This window comes from Thalassophryne amazonica, chromosome 4, assembly GCF_902500255.1.
Source record: "Thalassophryne amazonica chromosome 4, fThaAma1.1, whole genome shotgun sequence".
In the NCBI taxonomy this organism is placed as follows: domain Eukaryota; kingdom Metazoa; phylum Chordata; class Actinopteri; order Batrachoidiformes; family Batrachoididae; genus Thalassophryne; species Thalassophryne amazonica.
The window spans coordinates 34,032,658-34,060,447 of NC_047106.1; the positions used below are offsets into that span (position 1 = coordinate 34,032,658).

General features: G+C 44.8%; 1 protein-coding gene across 1 annotated transcript in view; it reads left to right on the forward strand.

Annotated features, from left to right (window-relative positions):
* Nucleotides 1–27,790, forward strand: part of slco1c1 (solute carrier organic anion transporter family, member 1C1) — a 126,743-nt gene that overhangs the window by 35,895 nt on the left and 63,058 nt on the right. Inside the window, exon 4 of the mRNA XM_034169374.1 lies at nt 9,136–9,277. Within this exon, the coding sequence (XP_034025265.1) occupies nt 9,136–9,277 (142 nt within the window). The remainder of the gene's footprint in view (nt 1–9,135; nt 9,278–27,790) is intronic.

Sequence of the window (27,790 nt, forward strand, 5' to 3'; positions counted from 1 at the left end):
TTCTTGTTTCGTCAGGGCTTCGTTGCCCTTCGTTAAGTGCTGTGTGACTGGGCCGTAAGGCCAGTGATCCAGAGATGTGAATGTCACTGTCTAGATACATGAATCTCTCTACAACTTCACCATATAGACTGCAAATTAATACACTTTTGATGGGCTCGGAGATCATTGAAAGCATGGGTCTTACTCTTGAACCAGGAGTATCACAAACATAGACACTGATGCCCTCACTCAGCTTCTCAAGTGCTGCAATCAGGGTATCCACTGATTCAGCAAACATCACAGCATTGTCTGTAAAGTCAAGGATGGTAAACTTTCTTTGCCAACACAGGCCCACGAGCCACAACACATCCCTGGTGAATGCCAGTACTCACTGGGAAAAGTCAGAGACTCTGCCCACATCCAGTACCTGTGTATAGCCCGTCTATAATCCAGCAAATTCTCAGTCCTATGTAGTGGCCATGTCAACCAAATCACTGTGAAAATAAACATTATGTGTGAAGTGGCAATTATGGAATTAACAGAGAAAATATCAACAGCAATAGATAATAAAGATTATTTTGTAGAATAGAATAGAATAATTCTTTATTGTCCACCGATGTGGAAAATTGTCTTTGGCTCACCAGCACAAAAAAGAAAAAAAAACAGTCATAAAACATTCATACAAACACACGAATAAAACAAAAATAAGATACATAAAATACATGGAAGTAAAAGAAGAAATAGAATAAGACCTAGTAAGATAAATAAAATGTACAGTAAGATCTAACAAAATCAAATAAAAAAGAAGTAAAGCAGTTCAGGTTTAATTTGTGGAGTGGTCACTTTTTTTGAGTTCATTATGGTGACGGCATTTGGTATAAAAGATTTTTTGAAAGAACCTTTGGCCAGAGGAGCTCTGTAGCGCCTCCCAGACTTGAAGAGCTCAAACTGACAGGACAGAGGATGAGAGCTGTCTGCCAGGACTCTCTCAGCTTTCCTCCTCATCCTGTCAGTGTAAATGTGGGCCAGAGTCTTCTGGGGTTTTCCCACAATTTTCCCCGCCATTTTTACAATTCTATTTAATTTGTCCTTACATTTACAACTCAAGTGACCAAACCAAACAGAAAGATGAAATGTTAAAATACTCTCAATATGTGCAGAATACACAAGCTCTAAAATCTGCAGATTAACACCAAGACAACTCAATCTTCTGAGAAGACTGAGTCGCTGTGAACATTTCTTAAAGATAAAATCAGTGTTTCAAAGAAGCTCAAGTGACTATCAAGAACTGTACCAAGATATTTAAAAGTTTCAACCGTTTCAACAAGCTGGCCATCGAGTGAAACTGGCTGCATGGTCAGTTCTTGCTTTGTGTGAAAAACAAGCTCCTTTGTCTTAGACACATTGATTTCCAGCTGGCTGTCGAGACACCAAGCTTCAAGAGCCTTAGTGTGAGCGAGATAGCAGGCTTCGCCAGAGGAGTCACACTTCTGTAGCAGGCCGACTAGGGCCATGTCATCCGCGTATTTAATCAGTTTAAAGTTTGTGTCATTAACTGCAAATTCGTTTGTAAAAAGAGAGAAGAACAGAGGTGAAAGAACGCTACCCTGTGGGCAGCCAGTGCTTATGATGAGCTCTCCTGACAGAATGTTGTTAGCACAAACTCTTTGAGGACGACAAGACAGAAAGTCTCTGATCCAGAGCATCAGGCCCTTTTCAACATAAATCAGCCAGCCTTATCAGAAGAATATGTAATTTCATAGAATTAAAAGCTGCACTGAAGTCTACAAACAAAACCCGAGCATATGCTTTAGCAAGTGAAAGCTGCTTTGAGATCATGTCCAGCAAGATCAATCCGGCATCATCAGTACCTCTGTCCCTCTTACAGGCAAACTGCAGAGGGTCTAGTTCACTGACCACTGTGGTGGTCAGGACGTCAACTAAAACTCTCTCCATAGTTTTACATAATATGGAGGTTATGGCAATGGGCCGAAAATCTTCAAATTTCCTTGCCCCTGGCTTTTTTGGTATAGGCCTTATTATGGAGAATTTCCAAGATTTGGGCACTCCTGTGACAAGAAGGGAATTAAACAATCTGGAAAAGACTCCTTTTAATTGAGGAGCACAGTCTTTGAGTAGACGGGCTTTCAGGCCATCTGGGCCAGTGGCCTTGTTTGGCTTCAGTTTAGAAAGACTTTTAGCCACGTCATCCTCAGTGATAGCTGTGGGAGCTCCTGCTGGAAGATTTTTACAGATCTCATCACATTCCTGTTTATCATCCACTTTATCAAATCTACAGAAGAAACGGTTTAACTCATCAACAAAACATTGATTAATGGTTGTAAGAGCATCACATTTCTTACTGGATTTGCCCATCAGTGTATTTAGACCTTCCCAGGCTTGTTTTATATTGCCACTGAAAAATTTACTTTCTACTTTATTCTTGTACTCAATTTTTGCCTTAAATATATTCCCTCTCAGCTGTCTCCTTTTTTCCTGCATTAATTGCACATTACCAGAGCAGAAGGCTGCCTTCTTTTCATTAAGACAGATTTTCAATTGTTGGACACCCAGGGTTTGTTATTTGGGAATATTTTCACAGTTTTAGTCTCTGACACGTTATCCTCACAGAACTTAATATAAGATGTGATGGTGTCAGTGAGTTCATCTCCATCCAGACAGGATTCAAAGAAAATGTCCCAGTTTGTTTCATCAAAACAGTCTCTGAGTTGCTCTTTGCTTCCTCGGACCACACCTGTACCTGCTTATTAACTGTTTTAATTCTTTTGACCACAGCTTTGTATTTAGGCAAAAGATGAATCACATTGTGGTCAGATTTTCCAAGAGGCGGTCTGCATACCGCTTTATAAGCCTCTGGGATGTTGCCATAGCAACGGTCAAGCGTGCGATACAGACGTGTAGGACAGTCTACATATTGCTGTAGAGTGGGCAGGTGGTCAGACAGACTGCAGGAGTTAAAGTCACCCAGAATGAAAACGGGCTGGTCAGCAGAGCGGGTGAGTGCATTATTATAGCTCTCTGCTATTCTCTCTCCTGCTGCGTCATCATCTGGACCGGGCACGTATACGAGAATGACAGTGATCTGTCCGAACTCCCGCGGAAGATAAAAGGGTCTAAAAGATACAGTCAGTATCTCATAGTCAGGTGTGCATACTTGCTCTCGTATGCTGTATTGAGTGGCCCAGCTGTTATCCACAAACAAACACAGACCCCCTCCGATGGATTTGTGTGCAGTGTGCGCGTCCCTGTCCGCTCTGACAGCGGCGTAGCCTGACAGGCTCGGTGTATCGTGATGATCTTTAAGCCATGTAAGTGTTGTAAGTGTTTTTATTGATTTGAAAAAAAGCTTTTGATGTTATCGATCATTCAAGATTGCTTCATAAGTTACAACAATATGGAATAAGAGGGATTGCACATCAATGGGTAAAAAGCTACTTAGAAAATAGAAAACAGTTTGTTCAGATAAATGATACTAAATCAGAATTGTGTAATATTATGTGTGGAGTACCACAAGGATTGGTACTTGGACCAAAACTGTTCATTTTGTATATTAATGATTTTGTGAATGTGTCAAAGGTACTTGGTAGCATTTTATTTGCTGACAATACAACATTATTTTACTCTGGATTAGATATACAGAAAGTAGTACAGGTGATAAATACAGAGTTGGAAAAAGTTAAATATTGGTTTGATACAAACAGATTGTCACTTAATCTTAATAAAACAAACTTCATATTGTTTAATGACAGAGTAAAAAAAAAATGAGGTGTCATAAAATAGATGGAATGGACATTTAAGGGTAAAAGAAACGAAATTTCTAGGAGTTATGATTGATGAGGATTTTGCATGGAAGTCACATATACGAGGGCTGTCCGTAAAGTATAGGTCCTTTTTATTTTTTTTCAAAAACTATATTGATTTCATTCATATGTTTTTACGTCAGACATGCTTGAACCCTCGTGCGCATGCGTGAGTTTTTCCATGCCTGTCGGTGACGTCATTCGCCTGTGAGCACTCCTTGTGGGAGGAGTCGTCCAGCCCTCGTCGGAATTCCTTTGTCTGAGAAGTTGCTGAGAGACTGGCGCTTTGTTGATCAAACTTTTTCTAAACCCGTGAGACACATCGAGTGGACATGGTTCGAAAAATTAAGCTGGTTTTCAGTGAAAATTTTAACAGCTGATGAGAGATTTGAGGTGATTCTGTCGCTTTAAGGACTTTTCACGGTGCGAGACGTCGCTCCAGCGCTCTCAGGCAGCGTCGTCAGCCTGTTTCAAGCTTAAAACCTCCACATTTCAGGCTCTATTGATCCAGGATGTCGTGAGAGAACAGAGACGTTTCAGAAGAAGTCGGTTTCAGCATTTTATCCGGATATTCCACTGTTAAAGGAGATTTTTTTAATGAAAGACGTGCGGCGCAGCGGCACAGGAAGAACACCTCCGTGTTGATAACCATTTGTTAAAATCCAGTTGGCTTTTGATGGCTTTCAGTGGAGTGAGTATATGAGAAATTGTTTATCAGCTGGAGATGTTCCAACTTGTCCTCAAGGCTTCCAACAGAGGTGTTTTTCCTGTGGCGGAGCGTCGCGGCGGCTGCGAGCCGACGCTGCAATCCGCCCGCACGTCTTTCATTAAAAAAATCTCCTTTAACAGTGGAATATCCGGATAAAATGCTGAAACCGACTTCTTCTGAAACTTCTCTGTTCTCTCACGACGTCCTGGATCAACAGAGCCTGAAATGTGGAGGTTTTAAGCTTGAAACAGGCTGATGACGCTGCCTGAGAGCGCTGCTCGACGTCTCGCACCGTGAAAAGTCCTTAAAGCGACAGAATCACCTCAAAATCTCTCATCAGCTGTTAAAATTTTCACTGAAGACCAGCTTAATTTTTCGAACCATGTCCACTTCGATGTGTCTCACAGGTTTAGAAAAAATTTTGATCAAACAAAGCACCAGTCTCTCAGCAACTTCTCAGACAAAGGAATTCCGACGAGGGGCTGGACGACTCCTCCCACAAGGAGTGCTCACAGGCGAATGACGTCACCGACAGGCGTGGAAAAACTCACGCATGCGCACGAGGGTTCAAGCATGTCTGACGTAAAAACATATGAATGAAATCCATATAGTTTTTGAAAAAAATAAAAAGGACCTATACTTTACGGACAGACCTCGTAAACTACATAACAAGAAAGATAGCGAAAGCCATTGCTGTTTTGCATAAAGTTAAATATTCATTAAATAATTATGGATTATTGTTCCATATTTGACTTATTGTGTAGAAATCTGGGGATCAACATGTATTTTTATTAGAGATCCATCTAATCCATTGTTCGTTAAGTATAGGGTACTTAAATTTCATGATTTAGTTGATTTAAAATTATTACAATGTACAAAGCGAATAACAATACCTTACCAATAAACATTCAAAATATGTTTGAAAAAAGAGTAAGTAGTTACAATTTGAAGGGCATAGAAGTCTTTAAGAAACCAAGATACAGAACCAAGATAAAGGAACGGAGTATTGCAGTCAATGGTGTAAAATTATGGAACAACCTCAGCAAAGAAATCAAAGAATCAAGGTTGCTTAAATTATTTAAAAAACGTATTAAACTTGATGTATTTCAAAAGTATGAAACTATGAAATAGGTCAGTGGACTGTGACAAAGCTAAAATGTAAGCTGTTAATAATGTTTAGAATGTTTGAAGTTTAAAATGTAATCTGTTAGGGGTGTAATCTTGTAAAAAAAATGGTTAAAATTAGGAAATAAGTTGGTGGCATGTGACAAAATCATAGAAATGTAATTATTCGTGTGTCGATTGATGATGCTTTGTGAGATTGTATTGTAAAAAAGGGGGGCAGAGTATATAAGACTTGTTCTTCTAAACTGCTCCTTTCATTCAGTGGTTTGTGGTGTTTTGTTCATTCTGCTTTTCTGTCTTTTATTTTCTTTTAAATGAATGAAATAAATGAAAATGAAATGAAAATGAAGTAGGTAAAAATGATAAATGGAATGGATTTATATAGAGCTTTTCAATCTATATCAGAAGCTCAAAGCACTTTACAGTAATGCCTCGCATTCACCCATGCACACACACACTGTTGTCAGGGTGCTGCAAGGGGCTCATGAAACTTGGGGATTAAGGACGTTTCCCAAGGGCCCTTAGTGATTTTCTGGCCAGACAGGGGTTTGAACTGGGGATCCTCTGGTCTCAAGCCCAGTGCTTAAACACTAGACCACACTTTCCCAAGTGAGACTTAGCAGTGACACTTTTGAAGTGTCACTGCCGATAGCCACACTTGTATTTAGTGAGTAATTGCAGTTAGGATACATTCAGTGGTTTTAATACTTAGGCATAAATGTAAAGACTGTTTTAAACTTAAAAAACAACATTAAAAATACAAAACTCATGATAAAAGTGCATGCTGTGACAGACATGTTGGAAGGGCCAACAGCCAGCATGATTTAAATTTCTAGCAAGGCAAATACTGATGTACTGCACTACCCTGACCTCAGACAACCCGTAAAACCGTTTGCAAACATAAAGGAAGTAAAGCCTAAATTAAGATCAGATACTTGTTGCTTTTTCAGCACATGAAAGTGAAGTTAGACAATGGCGTGCAAGCTGACTATAATAACACAAGCCGTCATAGCAGAACAGACAGGAAAAACTTTCATTTCTAATAAGAATCTTTGGTTCTAAGACTGGCTGGGTTGTATCGGCTCTAATCCAGAATTTAATGCATCATTCTGTGCTCTTGGAAAACTTGACAAGTTTTATCAGAAACCTGGTTCCACAAAGCCAGTGTTCAAAACCAGTGTTTGAAATTTAGTGATCAGCACAGAATATTTAGAGACACAAATGTAGGTTTTGATTAAGGCAGTCAGTTACTCTGGAACATCACTTGTTCTGGCTTGAAGTGGTTCAACAGATTGCATAGAAGATGCAATTTGTCTGACTGTTTTTGATTGAATTGAAAAAAGTTGTTGCAAAGATAAGATACATGATTGGTAACATGAACAGTTGGGGATGTTGTCTCTGTCTGCAGGAGATGAATGTGTGAATGCTTCAAAGTTCACATGTAGTCTTAAAGTAGAACTCCTTCATTCAAGTTCAAAGGAGTTATCCCAGATAATAGTTTTCAGGTGTTTGGTCGTGGTTATATCTGACACTGAATTCCTGTGTCAAGCAGAGGGCATGTTCAAATGAAGCTTGTGTCGAGGCTTGTATCATTTTTTTCCATGGCCAAAATATGGCTATCGGATATTGAGAAGACTTTGCGTCCGTCTGTGCTCAGCATGAATCCATTCCTATAGGGCAGTGCAGTTTCGTTGGGACCCTACGTGATATCGCAGGATTTGACCACTTATGGGGACAGCCACTCCCGTTGTGCAATAACTTCACATGGAAAAATGGTGTACTGTTTTGTTTTCGGCTGCGATCACTGAAGCAGTTGCAAAAAATGCAGGTTTTTTTCAGTTCCCAGTGTAGAAGGGAAGAAGAGGCAAATGGAAGGGGTCATAGAAGCTGCGTTCTCTTGCCTGCAAAACAGCCTCAACACGTTTGAGCTCCGGGTCATAAACAGACCGCAACACATGTCCGCTTTCTGCCGCATCATCACTTTTTTTTTGTATTTTCACTTTGTTTGCATGTAGTTTGCCCAAAATCTCAGAGAAAGTGCCATGTTTCTGTCCTTGGAAGTAGAGAAAATACGCCATATGCTTCATATTTTACCCCTTTAGCGCCCGCCCTCAAATGAGACTGTGCTGCTCAATTACTGCCAGGGTCTTCAAATTCATATGGAGCATTCTTGGGACACGGGCCTTGGACACTTCAAAGATGGCTAACCTTGACCTATTTCAAGAGGTCAGAAGATCACATTCTGTTTCTTATTTTTATGCTCATATGCCTGAGGGTATTTTAGCATTGTGTTATGTTTCAGATTATAATGGGATGAAAAACGTGGCCTTACTTTGGTGAAGTCATGTGACTGTTCCAGTTTGTGCTGTGATTCTGTGCGGCACATAAGGAAGTGTCTCTGCTTGTATCATTACATTTTGAATCAGTCATTCATTCATTTCCTATATTCGCTTATTCCAGTTAAGGGTCACGGGGGCTGGAACCTATCCCAGCTGTCATAGAGTGAGAGATGGGGTACATCCTGGACAGGATGCCAGTCTGTCACAGGGCCACATATAGACAAACAAACCCATGCACACTTGCAGGCACACCTAAGGTCAATTTAAAATAAAATTTCCAATTCACCTAAACTGCATCTCATTGAAAGTGGGAGAAAGCTGGAGCCCCCGGAGGGCACCCACGTGAACACGCGGAGAACGTGCAAACTCCACACAGAAAGTCCCAGGTGGGAAGTGATCCCACATCGGCAACAGTGCTAACCACAAAGCCCCTGTGCCACCCATTTTAAAGCAATTCCTCACAGTTAATTCCAAAGGGTTTTGAGGTATTTTTTAAACATATTATTTAGGAATAAATATGTTTTCTTGGAAGGAACATAAACACTTCCTCAATGAACTAAAATCCTTGTTAATTGCTGACTGTGTATGCCGGTTGTGTCTGAAGGAGTTCTGTCATTATGCTTCTTGTTTGAGAGGTGACTGCACCTCATGCATGTAGAAAAGTTGTGTAGTTCACAAAGTTAACGAGGAAGAACTGATTAGTTCATGGTGAACTTTGTTGCACCAGATCAATCACAAATGCAAATTTAACAACTGCTAATTACTGCAGGGAGAAACATGATGCCCAGTACGTGGGAAAATATGAAACAGAAAATGTACACGTCAAAATAGAAAAATAGTACTTTTATTAAGAATGGATAGAATGCGTGACTAGGGATGGTGCCATAATTTGTTATCGTTACTGCAAATTTGTAATATTTGGCTCTGTGAAAATCTATCCAACAAGAATTACTTTCTCTTATGTGAACAAGTTTGACTGTCACTCTTCCGACTGCCCACATTATCCCCCCCCCCCCCCCCCCCATGTCTGTGCTAATGCAAACCCCATTTTTTTCCCACCATTTTGTTGGGCGGGGGTGCGGTTGGTTGTTTTCTGTTATGTGACTATTCAATCACATTTTTTTTTCTCCGTTTCTTTGCCCTTCTTGGTGTCTTTTCCCAGATGTTTCTGGTGGCTTTGTCCTTTGCCTATTTTGCAAAGGCTCTGTCAGGGAGCTACATGAAGAGCACAATAACTCAGCTGGAGCGGCGCTTTGACATCCCCAGTTACCTAATAGGCGTCATTGACGGAAGCTTTGAGATAGGTGAGTAAGCCTGCCGGTCACTGTTATTCTGTTTGTGTCCTCAGTTCCCCTCCCTGCTCAAATTCTGTCTTTGAGACAGAACTATGAATGGCAGAGGATTTATCTGGCTTCCAAGAAGATGACAAAGTGTGCATGGTGAGTCATACGTAATTTGGAGTAGGTCCATACGAGGTAGTGAGCTTTCTTTGCCTGACATCATACTACAAATTTAATTTTTTGATCAATAGTAGGTACTGTTAAGAAAAAAAAAAGCTGAGAATACTATATTTACAGTGATCCATTGCAAAGGTTTTTTGAGTTTACCAAACAGCATTCGGTGGGACAACTGGGGTTAACTGATTTAATCAGTGAGATTTTAGCTTTGCTTAACTGTTACTTTTCAAAGAAACTCTTAATCTCAATTTCATCCATTCATCCATTTTCTATACCTACTTATTCCAATCAAGGGTGATGGAGCCTCTCTCAGCAGTCATAGGATGTGAGGCAGGGTCAGGCCTGTGAATGTGTGTAAAGTCACACACTACAATGCCCTACGCTCCAGTAGTAGGGTATTGCAAACATATGTGTCACTTTGAACAATATAACTCAGATTTTCATCAAACTTTGTAGGAATATACTTTCAGTGACTCTCTCCAGATGATGAACCTTTTGAGCAGATTGGTCAAAGGTCAAGATCGTGAGATTTTTTTTTCTTCTGGAATGTTGCCAAAATTACAACTGTACATTATGTGAAGAATCAGAATCAGTGTGGCCTTTATTTGCCACGTATCTACAAGAATACAAGATATTTGACTCTGGTTTGAACTGTACTTTCTCTGTACAAGTATGTATAAATATACACTAAACACTAAATAATTCACAGTAAAAATGTGCAAATAAAATGTGCAATAAAAATGTGTTCAAAGGAAACAGAGAAACAGACTGCAGTTGTACATGAGGTATATGAATTAGTGAATTTTTTTGGCAGGTTTAGTTGTTCATCAGTGTGATGGCCTGTGGAAAGAAACTGTTCCTGTATCTCGTTGTTTTGACACACAGAGCTCTGTAACGTCGACCACAGGGGAGGAGTTTAAACTGTGTGTGTCCAAGATGTGAGGGGTCTGCAGAGATGTTACCAGCTCGCTTCCTGGTCCTGGACCGTTATAAGTCCCGGATGGAGGGCAGGCTGGCTCCTCTGATTTATTTTTTTTCTGCAGACATCACAGTTGATTAAAGTCTGTGCCTGTCCTGTTTGGAGGCAGAGAGAAAACAAACAGAGATGGAGATGCACAGGACAGACTGGATAATGGATGTGTAAAAGATGATGAGCAGTTCCTAGAGCAGGCTGAACTTCCTGAGCTGTATGAGGAAGTCCATCCTCTGCTGTGCCTTTTTCCTGATGGAGTCTATGTCGGAGGTCCACTTCAGATCCTGGGAGATGGTGGATCCCAGGAACCGGAAAGTGTCTACAGTAGACACAGTGTAATTGAGGATGGAGGGTGGGGAGTGATTGTGGGTCTTTCCTGAAGTCCACTATATCTCGACAGTCTTGAGCGGGTTCAGCTCCAGTTTGTTCTGACCACACCAGAGGCCCAACTGTTCCAACTCCTGTATGCAGCCTCATCATCCTGGATGAGACCAATGATGGTGGTGTCGTCCACAAACTTCAGGAGTTTAACAGAGGGGTCCCCTGAGGTGCAGTCATTTGTATAGAGGGAGAAGAGGAGTGGGGAGAGCTCACACCCCTGAGGGGCACCACTGCTGATTGTCCGTGTGGTGCTGTTGAATGCCGAGCTGAAGTCCATGAGGAGGATCCTGACGTACGTCCCTGCAGAGTCCAGTTACTGCAGGATGTAATGCAGTCCCATGTTGACTGCATCCTCAGCTGACCTGTTTGCCTAGTAGGCAAACTCCAAGGGGTCCATCAGGGGTCCTGTGATGTCCTTCAGGTGGCTCAACACCAGTTGTTCAAAAGACTTCATGACTACAGATTTCAGGGCGACGGACCTGTAGTCATTTAGCTTTGTTATGGAGGGTTTCTTTGGGACTACGATAATAGTGGAGTGTTTTAAGCAGCAGGGGACCTCACACAGCTCCTGAGATCTGTTGAAAATCTGGGTGAAGATGGGTTGCAGCTGATCAGCACAGGTTCATCATCATCAGTTCCTGGAGTCTTCTTGATGTTTTGTCTATGAAACCGCTGGCATACTTCCTCTTTGTAGATCATTAGTGCAGGTGGGGTTGTGGGGGAGGGGGAAGAGGAGGTGTCCAGGGGGGGCAGGCCATTGTTGTTGGGGTGGATGAGGGGTGTTGAGGGCCTCTTTCAATTCTGGCGTAAAACACATTCAGCTCCTCAGCCAGTTGGGGGTTCTCCACAGGTTGGGGTGATGGTCTCCTGAAGCCCTCTCCACACTGTCGCAGGATCGTTGGCTGAGAATTTTGTTTTTTTTCCACCCTATCAGAGTAGCTCCTTTTTGCTACTCTGATATGCTGCTATAATAACTCAATTATTGGATAAACAATAGCATTTTAAAGAAAATTGTTTTTCTTTGGATGAATCAAAGAGAATGGTTATGGTCAGAATTATAAAATTATAATTGAAGTTATATATGTAAGTTAGTTCTTTTGGTTTTCCCTTTTTTTGCTCATTTCGTTCATTCTTTTTCTGCTCCTTATCAGTGTCCGGGTCGTAGTAGCAGTAGAGAAAGCAGCTCATTCCACACTTCCCTATCCTTGGCCAAGTCCTCCAACTCTTCCTGGAGGATTCCAAGGTGCTCCCAAGACAGTTGGGACATATAATCCCTCCAGCATTTGTCTTGGGTCTTATCTTTGCTCTCTTTCCAGCTGGATGCAATATTGATGGAATTAGCAGCACTACGAAGTCCCTTCCAGATATTTGAGATTCTCACTCTGTCCCTGAGTGCAAACCCAGATACCCAATGGAGGATTCTTATTTCCTCCTGTTGTATGTGTGACTGTGTTCTTTCGGTTATTACCCAAAGTTCATGACCACAGGTATGGATAGGAGTTTAAATTGACTGGTAAACTGAGGGTCTATTCTTTTGACGTGCATGTGTGCGCGCATATTTGCACCAATTGGGTGGAACCCTGAACCAGAGTATTTTCAGTGGGCAAGTACATGTCAGGCTATCTCGTGTTGTATGCCAACATGTGTCAAATGGAAACTTCTGGTTGACTAGTGTTCTGAGACACTTCCCCTGTGCTCTGGTGCTGTTGGGTGCAGCCTCGTCTGTGAAGCAGATTCTACTCTCTTGAAGTCAGAATGCGAGTTGCTCCATATGGACATCTTCCTTACTGCTGAGAATTCCACCAGCTTCCTCCTCTGACATACTTGCTGCATCTGAGATGAACTCTTTGAGAGCAAACTGCATGAAATCACACTGTCCTCGTGGACCCACTCTACACCTGCCTCCACTTTTATCATCACCTCATTGCAACAATTCCTTGTGGTGGACCGCAGTCATTTTTTGGTTCTCTGGAAGTCTTGAATGTTTAACATGAGCTGATTTAGGGGGACACATTTTTATTGTTGTCACAACAGTCTCAGAAAATAATTTAGAAGCCTCTCCCCAATCCTGCTGGTTATGTCATTAACTGAGGCTGCATTTTACAACAGCTCTCCTGTCCAAGGGGACCAATGTAAAGCTCTACTTGGGCGTAGTACTGACCCCCATTACTCATATGAGTTTTTTTTGAAAGCCTACTGCATGTGTGCAATAGCAGCTGCTCTTGCTTAACCCATTATTAACGCCACTGTCATATTCCTACTGAAACAACTAGTAAAGGTAAAAATGTAGATATTTTCATGAATTTATGAAGATATTTATTTCAAAATACTTGTTTTATGGCACAAAAAGGCATACACTGTGTATGGAAATAACAACAAACGCTGACTCAAGTCATTGAACTTTCTTGTATACTTGCAAGCATGCTAGCTAGCTAGCTTGTTTATCGCCAGCTACAACCAGATGTTGCCTCCCTAATCCACTTCTCTGCTACCTGTCTCTGCTTCATCTGATTAATTTTGTGATATTCATCCACAAGAGTCATTGAGTACGTTTTAACATCTGTTTTTTTTTTTTTTTTTTTTTTTTTTTCCATTTCAAAATTCACATCTGCATCATGTTAGCATACCTGCAGTAAGCTTTGATGGTCTCAGATCAAGCCCACCTGTTGTATGGCTGGGGGGGCCTGGCTGCCTTTTTGTTTCTGTCTTTTGGTTTTCCTTCCAGGTGGCTTGCATTTGGGACTGAGTGGCTGTGTAGCTGAGGTTATCAGGACCTCACCCTGATCACCTGCGGCTCGTCAGGACTCACAGCTGTGGTGCATCTATATGGATTGGAACATGGTGGCATTTAAGACTGGAGTATACAGTGTGTATTTGCCAGAGACTCGACCTTGTGACCAGACGGGTGAGATCGTCGTCTCGGGAGCCATCTCATCATCAGTGGATGCAGAGAACGTCCAGGGTTTGATGCACGGTCTGTGAAAGAGGAGGGGGTGAGGTCTCACGCTCGTCAGCACACTTCCTGAGGTACGTATATTTTGTGACAACGTTTATACAGTCACTAAATGTGGTGTCCCTCACACCTTATTATATTGAGCTGGTATGTTAGTCATGTATTGGCTTCCACTGCAGTGGAGTTTGTGAACTGGATGTTCCATGCCTGCAGGTTGGGAAGCTGATTAGTAATTAAGCCAGGAAGTGTTTGCTGTTTATGTACACCTTTGAGTGGTCTCTCTGTGTGTAGAGTGTGGACTCACATAATGGTTCCTTCTTTCACAGACTCGGTTCGTTGCGGCCACCTGGGGGGTGTCGGCGGGGTCCTTGGGTCCGAACGGCTTCTGGCTCCGGACCGTTAGCGCTGCTGGGAGCGCACCGTATCACCACCACGCCAGACCGCACACTCTTTTTGTTGTTTTGTATCACATCACTGTTATGTATTAAATTCAGTTAGCCTTTGTACCGTGCTCTGCTTATTTCATACTGGGTCCTTCAAACGCTGGTCGGTTCTCCGAGCTGCGTCCGACACATAACAGTAGTCTCTGGCCAAACATCATGGACCCAGCGGTAGCAGAGACGGTAACGCGCTGGGAAGGCGGCAGCAGACGTTCAGTAGTTATCCGGATCAGTTGCGGGTGCTCTCTGCCCGGATGGTGCGTGTTTGAGACCCATTGCTGAATACTGATTTGTGCTCTCTTGCAGCCATGTTCCTGTGTTGTGCCTTATCCGTGGGTCGTGGTGGAGTGTGACTGGCGACGGCTTCGCGTCACGCTCCGACCGGATAAGAGGTTTAAACGGGAGCTGCAAGAGTGTGTCTGTAATGGGTGCACGCGCTCGGCGGAGCTCTGTGGCACGGGTCGCTGAGCTTCCTGTGTTACAGTTGTAGCCCCGTTTCCCCGGATAAAGATAACTACTGCGTCTGTTGTATCAGCTCCGGCGTTATTTAGTTGAGCACATTTTGGTTGTGTGTTGCACACAGCTGCGCACGGAGATGCAGCTCGTTGTTTTCTGTCACCAAAGGGTTTTTTTTCATTTTTAGCACTTTGGCTCCCTCTTTTGGTGACTTAGTCACATTACCGTTAAGCTCTTAAGTTAGAACAGGTGTGTTCGATTGTTTGAGCTTAACGTATATGTCACTGATTGTTTTGTGTTAGTTCATTTCGTGTGGGTGTTTTTTGAGTTGGTTTTTGTGTGGGATTTTTTTTTTTTCCACTGTTTGTGTCTGGGGTTGTGACCCTGCAGCCTGTCTAAGAAGGAAAAAAAAAAAAAAAAAAGGACCCAAACAACTGTATGTTGGTCTGTTAGTCTTTCTTTTTATTTGTTTTTGTTTCACCTCCCCAGGGTTTGATGGGACGGTCCCCTGGGGGGTGATGGGGTGGTACTTGGGTTTTTTTTTCTTTTTTTTTGTTTGTTTTTGTTATGCCCTCTCTTCTCCTCTGACTCCAGCCGGGTGAGCCGTAGTGTCGGCGTTGCTGGAGGGGTGCAGTTTGGTTGTGCTGGGCATTTCCCAGGTAGCCTCTGCACCCGGGAGGGGGGGGGGGGGGGTTGGGGTATTTTCTTTTTCTTCCCTCTCTTCTCCTCTGGCTCCAGCCGGGTGAGCCGTAGTATCGGCGTTGCTGGAGTGGTGCAGTTTGGTTATACTGGGCGTTTCCCGGGTAACCTCTGCACCTGGGGGGGGGGGTTTTGATTCCCTGTTCCACCTCCGGCTTCAGCACGCCTTGGCCGTCTGCCATCGGCGTGGCTGAGGTTGGGCAGTGGGATATACCCGCAGCTAGTGGCTGGTGTAGAAGTCGGAGGAGTGGCGCCGTTTGTGCTGTTTGCCATAACCGCTGTTCCACTCCTCCCGGTTGGCTTCTGGGGTATAGTCCACGGTTGGTGACACTGGACGTTGCTTCCAGTTTCCACTGCGCCAAGGGGGTGGGGTTGGGGGTGTTTTGTTTGTATGTTTTTTTTTTTTTCTCTCTTCTTGTTTTTCCCCCCAGTTTCCGCCCTCAGGGTTTGACTGTGGTGTCCTCTGGGGGGGAAAGGGCTGTGGGTCTATCTAGCCATAGACGGCCGGGGCTGGGTCCGTTGGTCATGAGGGGAGGCGTCTCCTGGGGTTGACGATGGTCCTCTGGGAGGCGCCTGGGAGTCCCGTGGGTGACTTTGGATCCCAGAGGGACCCTAGGCCGTGGTTATTACTCCTGGAGCTGGCGGGAAGTCCTCTGGGGGGTGTTGGTCCCTACATGTCGTTTGGGGGGGGGGGGGGGTGGTGTGTTTTAGCACTTTTATTTGTAAGCTTAAGTTTGGGGTTTTTTCTTTCTCCTCTTCCCGGGGTTTGATGGGATGGTCCCCTGGGGAGGGGGGGTGTGTTTTGGTTGTTTGTGTTTGTCTTTTTTGTTTTATGACTAAAGACCGAACATGGTTGGATAAAGACTGACCGCACAGGTTTTAAGAACTCCTGGCCACACCTGTCTAAATGACTGACTGAAACAAAGGCAAGGAGGCAGCCAGAGGAGAGGGACATCAACCATTCTGTTGGAAGACGAATGCAGATGCGGTTTCCAGCCATGGTCCCTGGAGGGGGGTGTTTTCTCCTGGGCCAGGTTTGTGTGGTCGCCGGGAGGCTTCCCGTGAGGGTGGGGTACTGTTGTATGGCTGGGGGTCCTGGCTGCCTTTTTGTTTCTGTCTTTTGGTTTTCCTTCCAGGTGGCTTGCATTTGGGACTGAGTGGCTGTGTAGCTGAGGTTATCAGGACCTCACCCTGGTCACCTGCGGCTCGTCAGGACTCTCAGCTGTGGTGCATCTATATGGATTGGAACATGGTGGCATTTAAGACTGGAGTATACAGTGGTTATTGCCAGAGACTCGACCTTGTGACCAGACGGGTGAGATCGTCGTCTCGGGAGCCATCTCATCATCAGTGGATGCAGAGAACGTCCAGGGTTTGATGCACGGTCTGTGAAAGAGGGAGGGGGTGAGGTCTCACGCTCGTCAGCACACTTCCTGAGGTACGTTAGATTTTGTGACTACCGTTTATACAGTCAGTAAATGTGGTGTCCCTCACACCTTATTATATTGAGCTGTACGTTAGTCATGGTATCGGCTTCCACTGCAGTGGAGTTTTTGTGAACTGGATGTTCCATGCCTGCAGGTTGGGAAGCTGATTAGTAATTAAGCCAGGAAGTGTTTGCTGTTTATGTACACCTTTGAGTGGTCTCTCTGTGTGTAGAGTGTGGACTCACATAATGGTTCCTTCTTTCACAGACTCGGTTTGTTGCGGCCACCTGGGGGGTGTCGGCGGGGTCCTTGGGTCCGAACGGCTTCTGGCTCCGGACCGTTAGCGCTGCTGGAGCGCACCGTATCACCACCACGCCAGACCGCACACTCTTTTGTTGTTTTGTATCACATCAATCAATCAATCAATCAATCAATCAATTTTTTTATATAGCGCCAAATCACAACAAACAGTTGCCCCAAGGCGCTTTATATTGTAAGGCAAGGCCATACAATAATTATGTAAACCCCAACGGTCAAAACGACCCCCTGTGAGCAAGCACTTGGCTACAAGTGGGAAGGAAAAACTCCCTTTTAACAGGAAGAAACCTCCAGCAGAACCAGGCTCAGGGAGGGGCAGTCTTCTGCTGGGACTGGTTGGGGCTGAGGGAGGAGAACCAGGAAAAAGACATGCTGTGGAGGGGAGCAGAGATCGATCACTAATGATTAAATGCAGAGTGGTGCATACAGAGCAAAAGAGAAAGAACACAGTGCATCATGGGAACCCCCCAGCAGTCTACGTCTATAGCAGCATAACTAAGGGATGGTTCAGGGTCACCTGATCCAGCCCTAACTATAAGCTTTAGCAAAAGGAAAGTTTTAAGCCTAATCTTAAAAGTAGAGAGGGTGTCTGTCTCCCTGATCTGAATTGGGAGCTGGTTCCACAGGAGAGGAGCCTGAAAGCTGAAGGCTCTGCCTCCCATTCTACTCTTACAAACCCTAGGAACTACAAGTAAGCCTGCAGTCTGAGAGCGAAGCGCTCTATTGGGGTGATATGGTACTACGAGGTCCCTAAGATAAGATGGGACCTGAGTATTCAAAACCTTATAAGTAAGAAGAAGAATTTTAAATTCTATTCTAGAATTAACAGGAAGCCAATGAAGAGAGGCCAATATGGGTGAGAGATGCTCTCTCCTTCTAGTCCCCGTCAGTACTCTAGCTGCAGCATTTTGAATTAACTGAAGGCTTTTTAGGGAACTTTTAGGACAACCTGATAATAATGAATTACAATAGTCCAGCCTAGAGGAAATAAATGCATGAATTAGTTTTTCAGCATCACTCTGAGACAAGACCTTTCTGATTTTAGAGATATTGCGTAAATGCAAAAAAGCAGTCCTACATATTGTTTAATATGCGCTTTGAATGACATATCCTGATCAAAAATGACTCCAAGATTTCTCACAGTATTAGTAGAGGTCAGGGTAATGCCATCCAGAGTAAGGATCTGGTTAGACACCATGTTTCTAAGATTTGTGGGGCCAAGTACAATAACTTCAGTTTTATCTGAGTTTAAAAGCAGGAATTAGAGGTCATCCATGTCTTTATGTCTGTAAGACAATCCTGCAGTTTAGCTAATTGGTGTGTGTCCTCTGGCTTCATGGATAGATAAAGCTGGGTATCATCTGCGTAACAATGAAAATTTAAGCAATGCCGTCTAATAATACTGCCTAAGGGAAACATGTATAAAGTGAATAAAATTGGTCCTAGCACAGAACCTTGTGGAACTCCATAATTAACTTTAGTCTGTGAAGAAGATTCCCTATTTACATGAACAAATTGTAATCTATTAGATAAATATGATTCAAACCACCGCAGCGCAGTGCCTTTAATACCTATGGCATGCTCTAATCTCTGTAATAAAATTTTATGGTCAACAGTATCAAAAGCAGCACTGAGGTCTAACAGAAGAAGCACAGAGATGAGTCCACTGTCTGAGGCCATAAGAAGATCATTTGTAACCTTCACTAATGCTGTTTATGTACTATGATGAATTCTAAACCCTGACTAAAACTCTTCAAATAGACCATTCCTCTGCAGATGTTCAGTTAGCTGTTTTACAACTACCCTTTCAAGAATATCTGAGAGAAAAGGAAGGTTGGAGATTGGCCTATAATTAGCTAAGATAGCTGGGTCAAGTGATGGCTTTTTAAGTAATGGTTTAATTACTGCCACCTTAAAAGCCTGTGGTACATAACCAACTAATAAAGATAGATTGATCATATTTAAGATCGAAGCATTAATTAATGGTAGGGCTTCCTTGAGCAGCCTGGTAGGAATGGGATCTAATAGACATGTTGATGGTTTGGAGGAAGTGACTAATGAAAGTAACTCAGACAGAACAATCTGAGAGAAAGAGTCTAACCAAATACTGGCATCACTGAAAGCAGCCAAAGATAACGATACGTCTTTGGTATGGTTATGAGTAATTTTTCTCTAATAGTTAAAATTTTATTAGCAAAGAAAGTCATGAAGTCATTACTAGTTAAAGTTAAAGGAATACTCGGCTCAATAGAGCTCTGACTCTTTGTCAGCCTGGCTACAGTGCTGAAAAGAAACCTGGGGTTGTTCTTATTTTCTTCAATTAGTGATGAGTAGTAAGATGTCCTAGCTTTACGGAGGGCTTTTTTATAGAGCAACAGACTCTTTTTCCAGGCTAAGTGAAGATCTTCTAAATTAGTGAGACGCCATTTCCTCTCCAACTTACGGGTTATCTGCTTTAAGCTGCGAGTTTGTGAGTTATACCACAGAGTCAGGCACTTCTGATTTAAAGCTCTCTTTTTCAGAGGAGCTACAGCATCCAAAGTTGTCTTCAATGAGGATGTAAAACTATTGACGAGATACTCTATCTCACTTACAGAGTTTAGGTAGCTACTCTGCACTGTGTGGTATATGGCATTAGAGAACATAAAGAAGGAATCATATCCTTAAACCTAGTTACAGTGCTTTCTGAAAGACTTCTAGGTAATGAAACTTATTCCCCACTGCTGGGTAGTCCATCAGAGTAAATGTAAATGTTATTAAGAAATGATCAGACAGAAGGGAGTTTTCAGGGAATACTGTTAAGTCTTCAATTTCCATACCATAAGTCAGAACAAGAGCTAAGACATGATTAAAGTGGTGGGTGGACTCATTTACATTTTGAGCAAAGCCAGTTGAGTCTAATAATAGATTAAATGCAGTGTTGAGGCTGTCATTCTCAGCATCTGTGTGGATGTTAAAATCGCCCACTATAATTATCTTATCTGAGCTAAGCACTAAGTCAGACAAAAAGTCTGAAAATTCACAGAGAAACTCACAGTAACAACCAGGTGGACGATAGATAATAACTAATAAAACTGGTTTTTGGGACTTCCAATTTGGATGGACAAGACTAAGAGTCAAGCTTTCAAATGAATTAAAGCTCTGTCTGGGTTTTGGATTAATTAATAAGCTGGAATGGAAGATTGCTGCTAATCCTCCGCCTCAGCCCGTGCTACCAGCATTCTGGCAGTTAGTGTGACTCGGGGGTGTTGACTCATTTAAACTAACATATTCATTCTGCTGTAAGCAGGTTTCTGTAAGGCAGAATAAATCAATATGTTGATCAATTATTATATCATTTACTAACAGGGACTTAGAAGAGAGAGACCTAATGTTTAATAGACCACATTTAACTGTTTTAGTCTGTGGTGCAGTTGAAGGTGCTATATTATTTTTTCTTTTTGAATTTTTATGCTTAAATAGATTTTTACTGGTTATTGGTGGTCTGGGAGCAGGCACCGTCTCTACGGGGATGGGGTAATGAGGGGATGGCAGGGGGAGAGAAGCTGCAGAGAGGTGTGTAAGACTACAACTCTGCTTCCTGGTCCCAACCCTGGATAGTCATGGTTTGGCGGATTTAAGAAAATTGGCCAGATTTCTAGAAATGAGAGCTGCTCCATCCAAAGTGGGATGGATGCCGTCTCTCCTAACAAGACCAGGTTTTCCCCAGAAGCTTTGCCAATTATCTATGAAGCCCACCTCATTTTTTGGACACCACTCAGACAGCCAGCAATTCAAGGAGAACATGCGAACATGCGAATCAATAAATACGTGAAACCCCCCCATCTCCTCTGAAAAAGTGCCTCTCTCACATGGCCTAGCCAACAAGCTTTTTCTATAAGACTGTTGCCAAGGCAACATAGAGGCGGCTCAAGTCAGTATGGCAAGGAGGAAAAAAGGAAAATCAAGAGACAAGAGAGCAGATCAGGATCACAAAAGTTTTACTGATGTGGCTTATTTAGTGACAACGAATGTACCTTACACTAAAACATCGAGAACCAAAGACAAAAGATCAATGGATGCGATCAGTCAGTCTAATTGCTCCCACACATAGACACATGACTATATTTATACATCCATCCATCCATCTTCTATAACCGCTTACTGCAATTAAGGGGGAGCCGGGGGGGTGGCTGTAGTGTAACCCAGCAGTCATAGGGCATGAGGCAAGGTACACCCTGGACAGAATGGTAGTCTGTCACAGGACTATATTTATGCAAAAACAAATTATTTACATGTATTTTTTTATAATCCATGCCTTAATTGAATGAATTTTTGATTTAGTTAATCTTATGTTTTCTAAATTGTATACTTTGTATATAAACACCAGTGTCATCAATAATGACTAAATAAGTGAATATATAAATAACCATAAATAGTACAGTTGAATCTAGAGAAGTAGACTTAATTTATTTGCTTTTCAGCTCTTTGACAAGGGTCAAGTACTTTTAAATATTGTAGTCTGTGTGATTGTGTCATCACAAATATACTGTTTTGTGTTGCATATTTTCTTATAATATTGTAGTACAAACATACTACAGAATGCAAAAATTGCAGTTGCAAACTTAAATTCACATACAACTTGGTGAAAAACCTTCAAAATCAAGCTTCCCCTCCTGCATATATTCCATTTTATTGAAAAATTTGTGTGTTAAAGCTACATTGTGTAGGATTTAGGTGTGTGTGTGTGTGTGTGTGTGTGTGTTTTTTTTTTTTTTTTTTTTTAACAAATGGAATATAGCATTCATCACCATCTGTTCACTGGGGTATAATTACCTGCAACAACAAATTTATGTGTTTTTCCATCCATCCATCCATTTTCTTCCGCTTTATCCGGAGTCGGGTCGCGGGGGCAGCAGCTCAAGCAAAGCCGCCCAGACCTCCCGATCCACACACACCTCCTCCAGCTCCTCCGGGGGAACCCCAAGGTGTTCCCAAGCCAACCAAGAGATGTAGTCCCTCCAGCGTGTCCTGGGTCTTCCCCGGGGCCTCCTCCCAGTGGGACATGCCCGGAACACCTCTCCAGCGAGGCGTCCAGGGGGCATCCGGAAAAGATGCCCGAGCCACCTCAACTGACTCCTTTAGACTTGGAGGAGCAGCGGCTCGACTCCGAGCTCATCCCAAGTGACCGAGCTCCTCACCCTATCTCTAAGGGAGCGCCCAGCCACCCTGCGGAGGAAACTCATCTCGGCCGCTTGTACTCGCGATCTCGTTCTTTCGGTCATGAGCCAAATCTCATGACCATAGGTGAGGATCGGAACGTAGATCGATCGGTAAATCGAGAGCTTTGCCCCCCTACTCTCTCTTCACCACGACGGTCCGATACAGCGACCGCATCACTGCAGATGCTGCACCGATCCGTCTGTCGATCTCACGCTCCATCCGTCCCTCACTCATGAACAAGACCCCGAGATACTCCTCCACTTGAGGCAAGGACACTCCACCGACCTGAAGAGGGCAAAGCACCTTTTTCCGGTTGAGAACCATGGCCTCGGATTTGGAGGTGCTGATTTTCATCTCGGACGCTTCACACTCGGCTGCAAACCGCCCCAGTGCATGCTGAAGGTCCTGATTTGACGAAGCCAACAGAACCACATCGTCCGCAAACAGCAGAGACGAGATTCTGTGGTTCCCAAACCAGACTCCCTCTACACCCTGGCTGCGCCTAGAAATTCTGTCCATAAAAATAATGAACAGAACCGGTGACAAAGGGCAGCCCTGGCAGAGGCCAACGTGCACTGGAAACAGGTTTGACTTACTACCGGCAATGCGAACCAAGCTCCTGCTGCGGTTGTACAGGGACCGGTTAGCCCTTAGCAAAGGACCCCGGACCCCATACTCCCGGAGCACTCCCCACAGGGTGCGCCTAGGGACACAGTCGAATGCCTTCTCCAGATCCACAAAACACATGTGGACTGGTTGGGCAAACTCCCATGAACCCTCGAGCACCCGATGGAGCATGTAGAGCTGGTCCAGTGTGCCGCGACCAGGACGAAAACCACGCTGCTCCTCCTGAATGCGAGGTTCAACCATCGGTCGAATTCTGCTCTCCAGTACTCTGGAATAGACCTTACCGGGGAGGCTGAGGAGTGTGATCCCCCTATAGTTGGAACACACCTTCCGGTCCCCCTTCTTAAACAGAGGAACCACCACCCCGGTCTGCCAATCCAGAGGCACTGTCCCCGATCGCCACGCGATGTTGCAGAGGCGTGTAAGCCAAGACAGCCCCACAACATCCAGAGACTTAAGGTACTCAGGACGGATTTCATCCACCCCAGGAGCCTTTCCACCGAGGAGCTTTCTAACCACCTCGGTGACTTCGGCCTGGGTAATGGATGAGTCCGCCTCCGAGTCCCCAGTCTCTGCTTCCTCTTCGGAAGACGTGACGATGGGATTGAGGAGATCCTCGAAGTACTCCTTCCACCGTCCGACAACATCCCCAGTCCGGTCAATAGCTCCCCACCCGCACCGTCAAACAGTGCTGGTGGAGAGTGATTCCGCCTCCCAAGCGTCGGACGGTTTGCCAGATCTCTTCGAGGCCGACCGATAGTCCTCCTCCATAGCCCTCCACGAACTCCTCCCAGACCCGAGTTTTTGCCCTCTGCGACCGCACGGGCATGCGGCACGCTTGGCCTGTCGGTACCTGGTCAGCTGCCTCGGGGTCCCACTACCAACAAAGAAAGTAGGACTCCTTCTTCAGCTTGATGGCACCCTTACTTCCGGTGTCCACCACGGGTTCGGGGATTGCCGCCGCGACAGGCACCAAGAGTCCTTGTGACAACAGCTACGAGCAAGCCGCATTGACAATGGAGGTGGAGAACATGGTCCACTCGGACTCCATGTCTCCAACCTGGGAGAAGCTCTCCCGGAGGTGGTAGTTGAAGACCTCAGTGACAGAGGGTTCCGCCAGTCGTTCCCAGCAGACCCTCACAATACGTTTGGGCCTGCCAGGTCTTTACCGGCTTCCTACCCTCCCAGCGGATCCAACTCACCACCAAGTGGTGATCAGTCGACAGCTCTGCCCCTCTCTTCACTCGAGTGTCCGAGACATGTGGCCAAAGGTCAGATGATACGACTGTAAAGTCGATCATCGACCTCCGGCTCAGGGTGTCCTGGTGCCACGTGCACTTATGGACACCCTTGTGCTCGAACATGGTGTTCGTGATGGACAAACTGTGACTAGCACAGAAGTCCAACAACTGAACACCACTCGGGTTCAGATCGGGAAGGCCGTGCTTCCCGATCACCCCCCTCCAGGTCTCACTGTCGCCGCCCACGTGGGCGTTAAAATCCCCCAGGAGAACAATGGAGTCCCAGTCGGAGCGCTATCTAGTACCCTTCCCAGGGACTCCAGGAAGGTCGGGTACTCTGCACTGCTGCTCGGCCCGTAGGCCGAGACAACGGTGAGAGACCTGTCCCCGACCCGAAGGTGTAGGGACGCGACCCTCTCGTTCACCGGAGTGAACTCCAAAACTTGACGACTGAGCTGGGGAGCAATAAGCAATGCGACCCCAGCTCTCCGCCTCTCCCCGTGGGCGACCGCCAGAAAAATGAAGCGTCCAGCCCCTCTCCAGGAGTTTGGGTACCAGAGCCAAGCTGTGTGTGGAGCTGAGCCCGACTATCTCTAGTCGGTATCTCTCAACCTCCCGCACAAGCTCAGGCTCCTTCCCCCCCTAGCGAGGTGACATTCCACGTCCCAACAGCCAGGGGCTGTGAGCATGGACCGGGCCGCCGGGCCACCCGTCCTCGACCGCCACCCAAATCCTCTCTGCACCTGACACCCCATGGCCCCCTCTGCAGGTGGTGAACCCACAGGAGGGCGGCCCCACGTCACTCTTTCGGGCTGAGCCCGGCCGGGCCCCATGGGCTAAGGCCCAACCACCAGGCCTGGCTCCAGGGTGGGACCCCGGCTCCGCCATACCGGGCGATGTCACGGTCCTTGATCTTTTACTGGTCATGGAGGTTCTGAACTGCCCTTAGTCTGACCCAGCACCTAGGACCTGTTTGCCTTGGGAGACCCTACAGGGAGCACAAAGCCCCCAACAACATAGCTGCTAGGATCATCCGGGTACACAAACTCCCCCACCACGATAAGGTGGCAGCTAGAGGGGAGCGTTCGTGTTTTCATAGGTTTAGAATGATCCCTTCATACCAACGTGGGAGTGGGCCCCTTCATTGGAGGCAACATGTTGATTGTAGTAGCTCAGAGGGGACCACCACTTGTTATGTCTTTTGCAGTGCTCAGAAGACTGACAAAAAAAGAAGAGGAATCAGTGGTGGCTCCCCTGCACACTGTTTACAGGTTGCAAGTAGGGCAGTCACGATTATTACAATATTCACCAATCGCGATTATTTTTCATATTCGCGATTACCATGAATTATTTATTTTATCCACAACGCATAAAACGACCTCAGAAATCTGACATCATTGTGCTGCAGCCTTGCTCACTCTGTTTCGCTCTCGTCTTAAGGCAGGAAATACGTGGAGGCTGAAGAGCAATCCGTCCTGCCGTTTGGATAAGACGGCTGATTAAAACAGTGGCCGGTGGTGTCGGTGTGTGTGTCTGTGTGTGCGCGCGCGGAGTCAACAGGCTGTAGACTTTGAGGGAGGAGGTGGGTGAGGGAGATTCCTGAATGGAGACATGACACGTTACAGTCTGAGAACCATCAATGCACCTGGACTTTCAGAGTGCAAGTCAATGTGTTAGCACTGGTGGTTGGCTCTCACTGCGGTATTGTATCACTTCTGTTCGGAGCACAGCGGTGTTTTTTCTGTATCTTGTTTAGCTGTTTATCTGCGCAGTTCGATTGATCTAGTTATCTAGATACGATTTGTTTCCCAGTGTAATCTTCACGTGCCTTAACTTAAAGCACTCCTTCTGCTGAATCACCTCTAAATTATTTACACATTATGCACTTTGCGTGTTTTTAGGAATCCGCTAGCTTAGCGCAGATACTAGCTCTTAGCCGATTTAGCATGGCGGCTTCTCCTGTCTCTCCCCGCACTTTTCTGCTCTGGGTGTGAAATGTTTAGTATTCCTCGGCCCTCCTTTAGCGTAACGGTACTTGTATAAGTGTAGCTTATTCGTAGCTTTTGGAGGCCAGGCTGGGCGAATTGGAGAACTCGGCCTCCGCACCGTCGGAAAATTCTACAGCTAGCCAGGGCCCTGTTACGTCGGTGGCGGACACCAAGGTCGCTTACAGGCCCCCGGTTAGTTCCCCTCTGGCAGATCCCGAGCAGCCGGGAAAGCAGGCCGACTGGGTGACTGTGAGGAGGAAGCGTAGTTCTAAACAGAAGCCCCGTGTACACCGCCAACCCGTTCACATTTCTAACCGTTTTTCCCCACTCGACGACACACCCGCCGAGGATCAAACTCTGGTTATTGGCGACTCTGTTTGAGAAATGTGAAGTTAGCGACACCAGCAACCATAGTCAATTGTCTTCCGGGGGCCAGAGCAGGCGACATTGAAGGAAATTTGAAACTGCTGGCTAAGGCTAAGCGTAAATTTGGTAAGATTGTAATTCACGTCGGCAGTAATGACACCCGGTTACGCCAATCGGAGGTCACTAAAATTAACATTGAATCGGTGTGTAACTTTGCAAAAACAATGTCGGACTCTGTAGTTTTCTCTGGGCCCCTCCCCAATCGGACCGGGAGTGACATGTTGAGCTGCATGTTCTCCTTGAATTGCTGGCTGTCTGAGTGGTGTCCAAAAAAGGAGGTGGGCTTCATAGATAATTGGCAAAGCTTCTGGGGAAAACCTGGTCTTGTTAGGAGAGACGGCATCCATCCCACTTTGGATGGAGCAGCTCTCATTTCTAGAAATCTGGTCAATTTTCTTAAATCCTCCAAACCGTGACTATCCAGGGTTGGGACCAGGAAGCAGAGTTGTAATCTTACACACCTCTCTGCAGCTTCTCTCCCCCTGCCATCCCCTCATTACCCCATCCCCGTAGAGACGGTGTCTGCTCCCAGACCACCAATAACCAGCAAAAATCTATTTAAGCATAAAAATTCAAAAAGAAAAAATAATATAGCACCTTCAACTGCACCACAGACTAAAACAGTTAAATGTGGTCTATTAAACATTAGGTCTCTCTCTTCTAAGTCCCTGTTAGTAAATGATATAATAATTGATCAACATATTGATTTATTCTGCCTTACAGAAACCTGGTTACAGCAGGATGAATATGTTAGTTTAAATGAGTCAACACCCCCGAGTCACACTAACTGTCAGAATGCTCGTAGCACGGGCCGGGGCGGAGGATTAGCAGCAATCTTCCATTCCAGCTTATTAATTAATCAAAAACCCAGACAGAGCTTTAATTCATTTGAAAGGTTGACTCTTAGTCTTGTCCATCCAAATTGGAAGTCCCAAAAACCAGTTTTATTTGTTATTATCTATCGTCCACCTGGTCGTTACTGTGAGTTTCTCTGAATTTTCAGACCTTTTGTCTGACTTAGTGCTTAGCTCAGATAAGATAATTATAGTGGGCGATTTTAACATCCACACAGATGCTGAGAATGACAGCCTCAACACTGCATTTAATCTATTATTAGACTCTATTGGCTTTGCTCAAAATGTAAATGAGTCCACCCACCACTTTAATCATATCTTACATCGTGTTCTGACTCATGGTATGGAAATAGGAGACTTAACAGTATTCCCTGA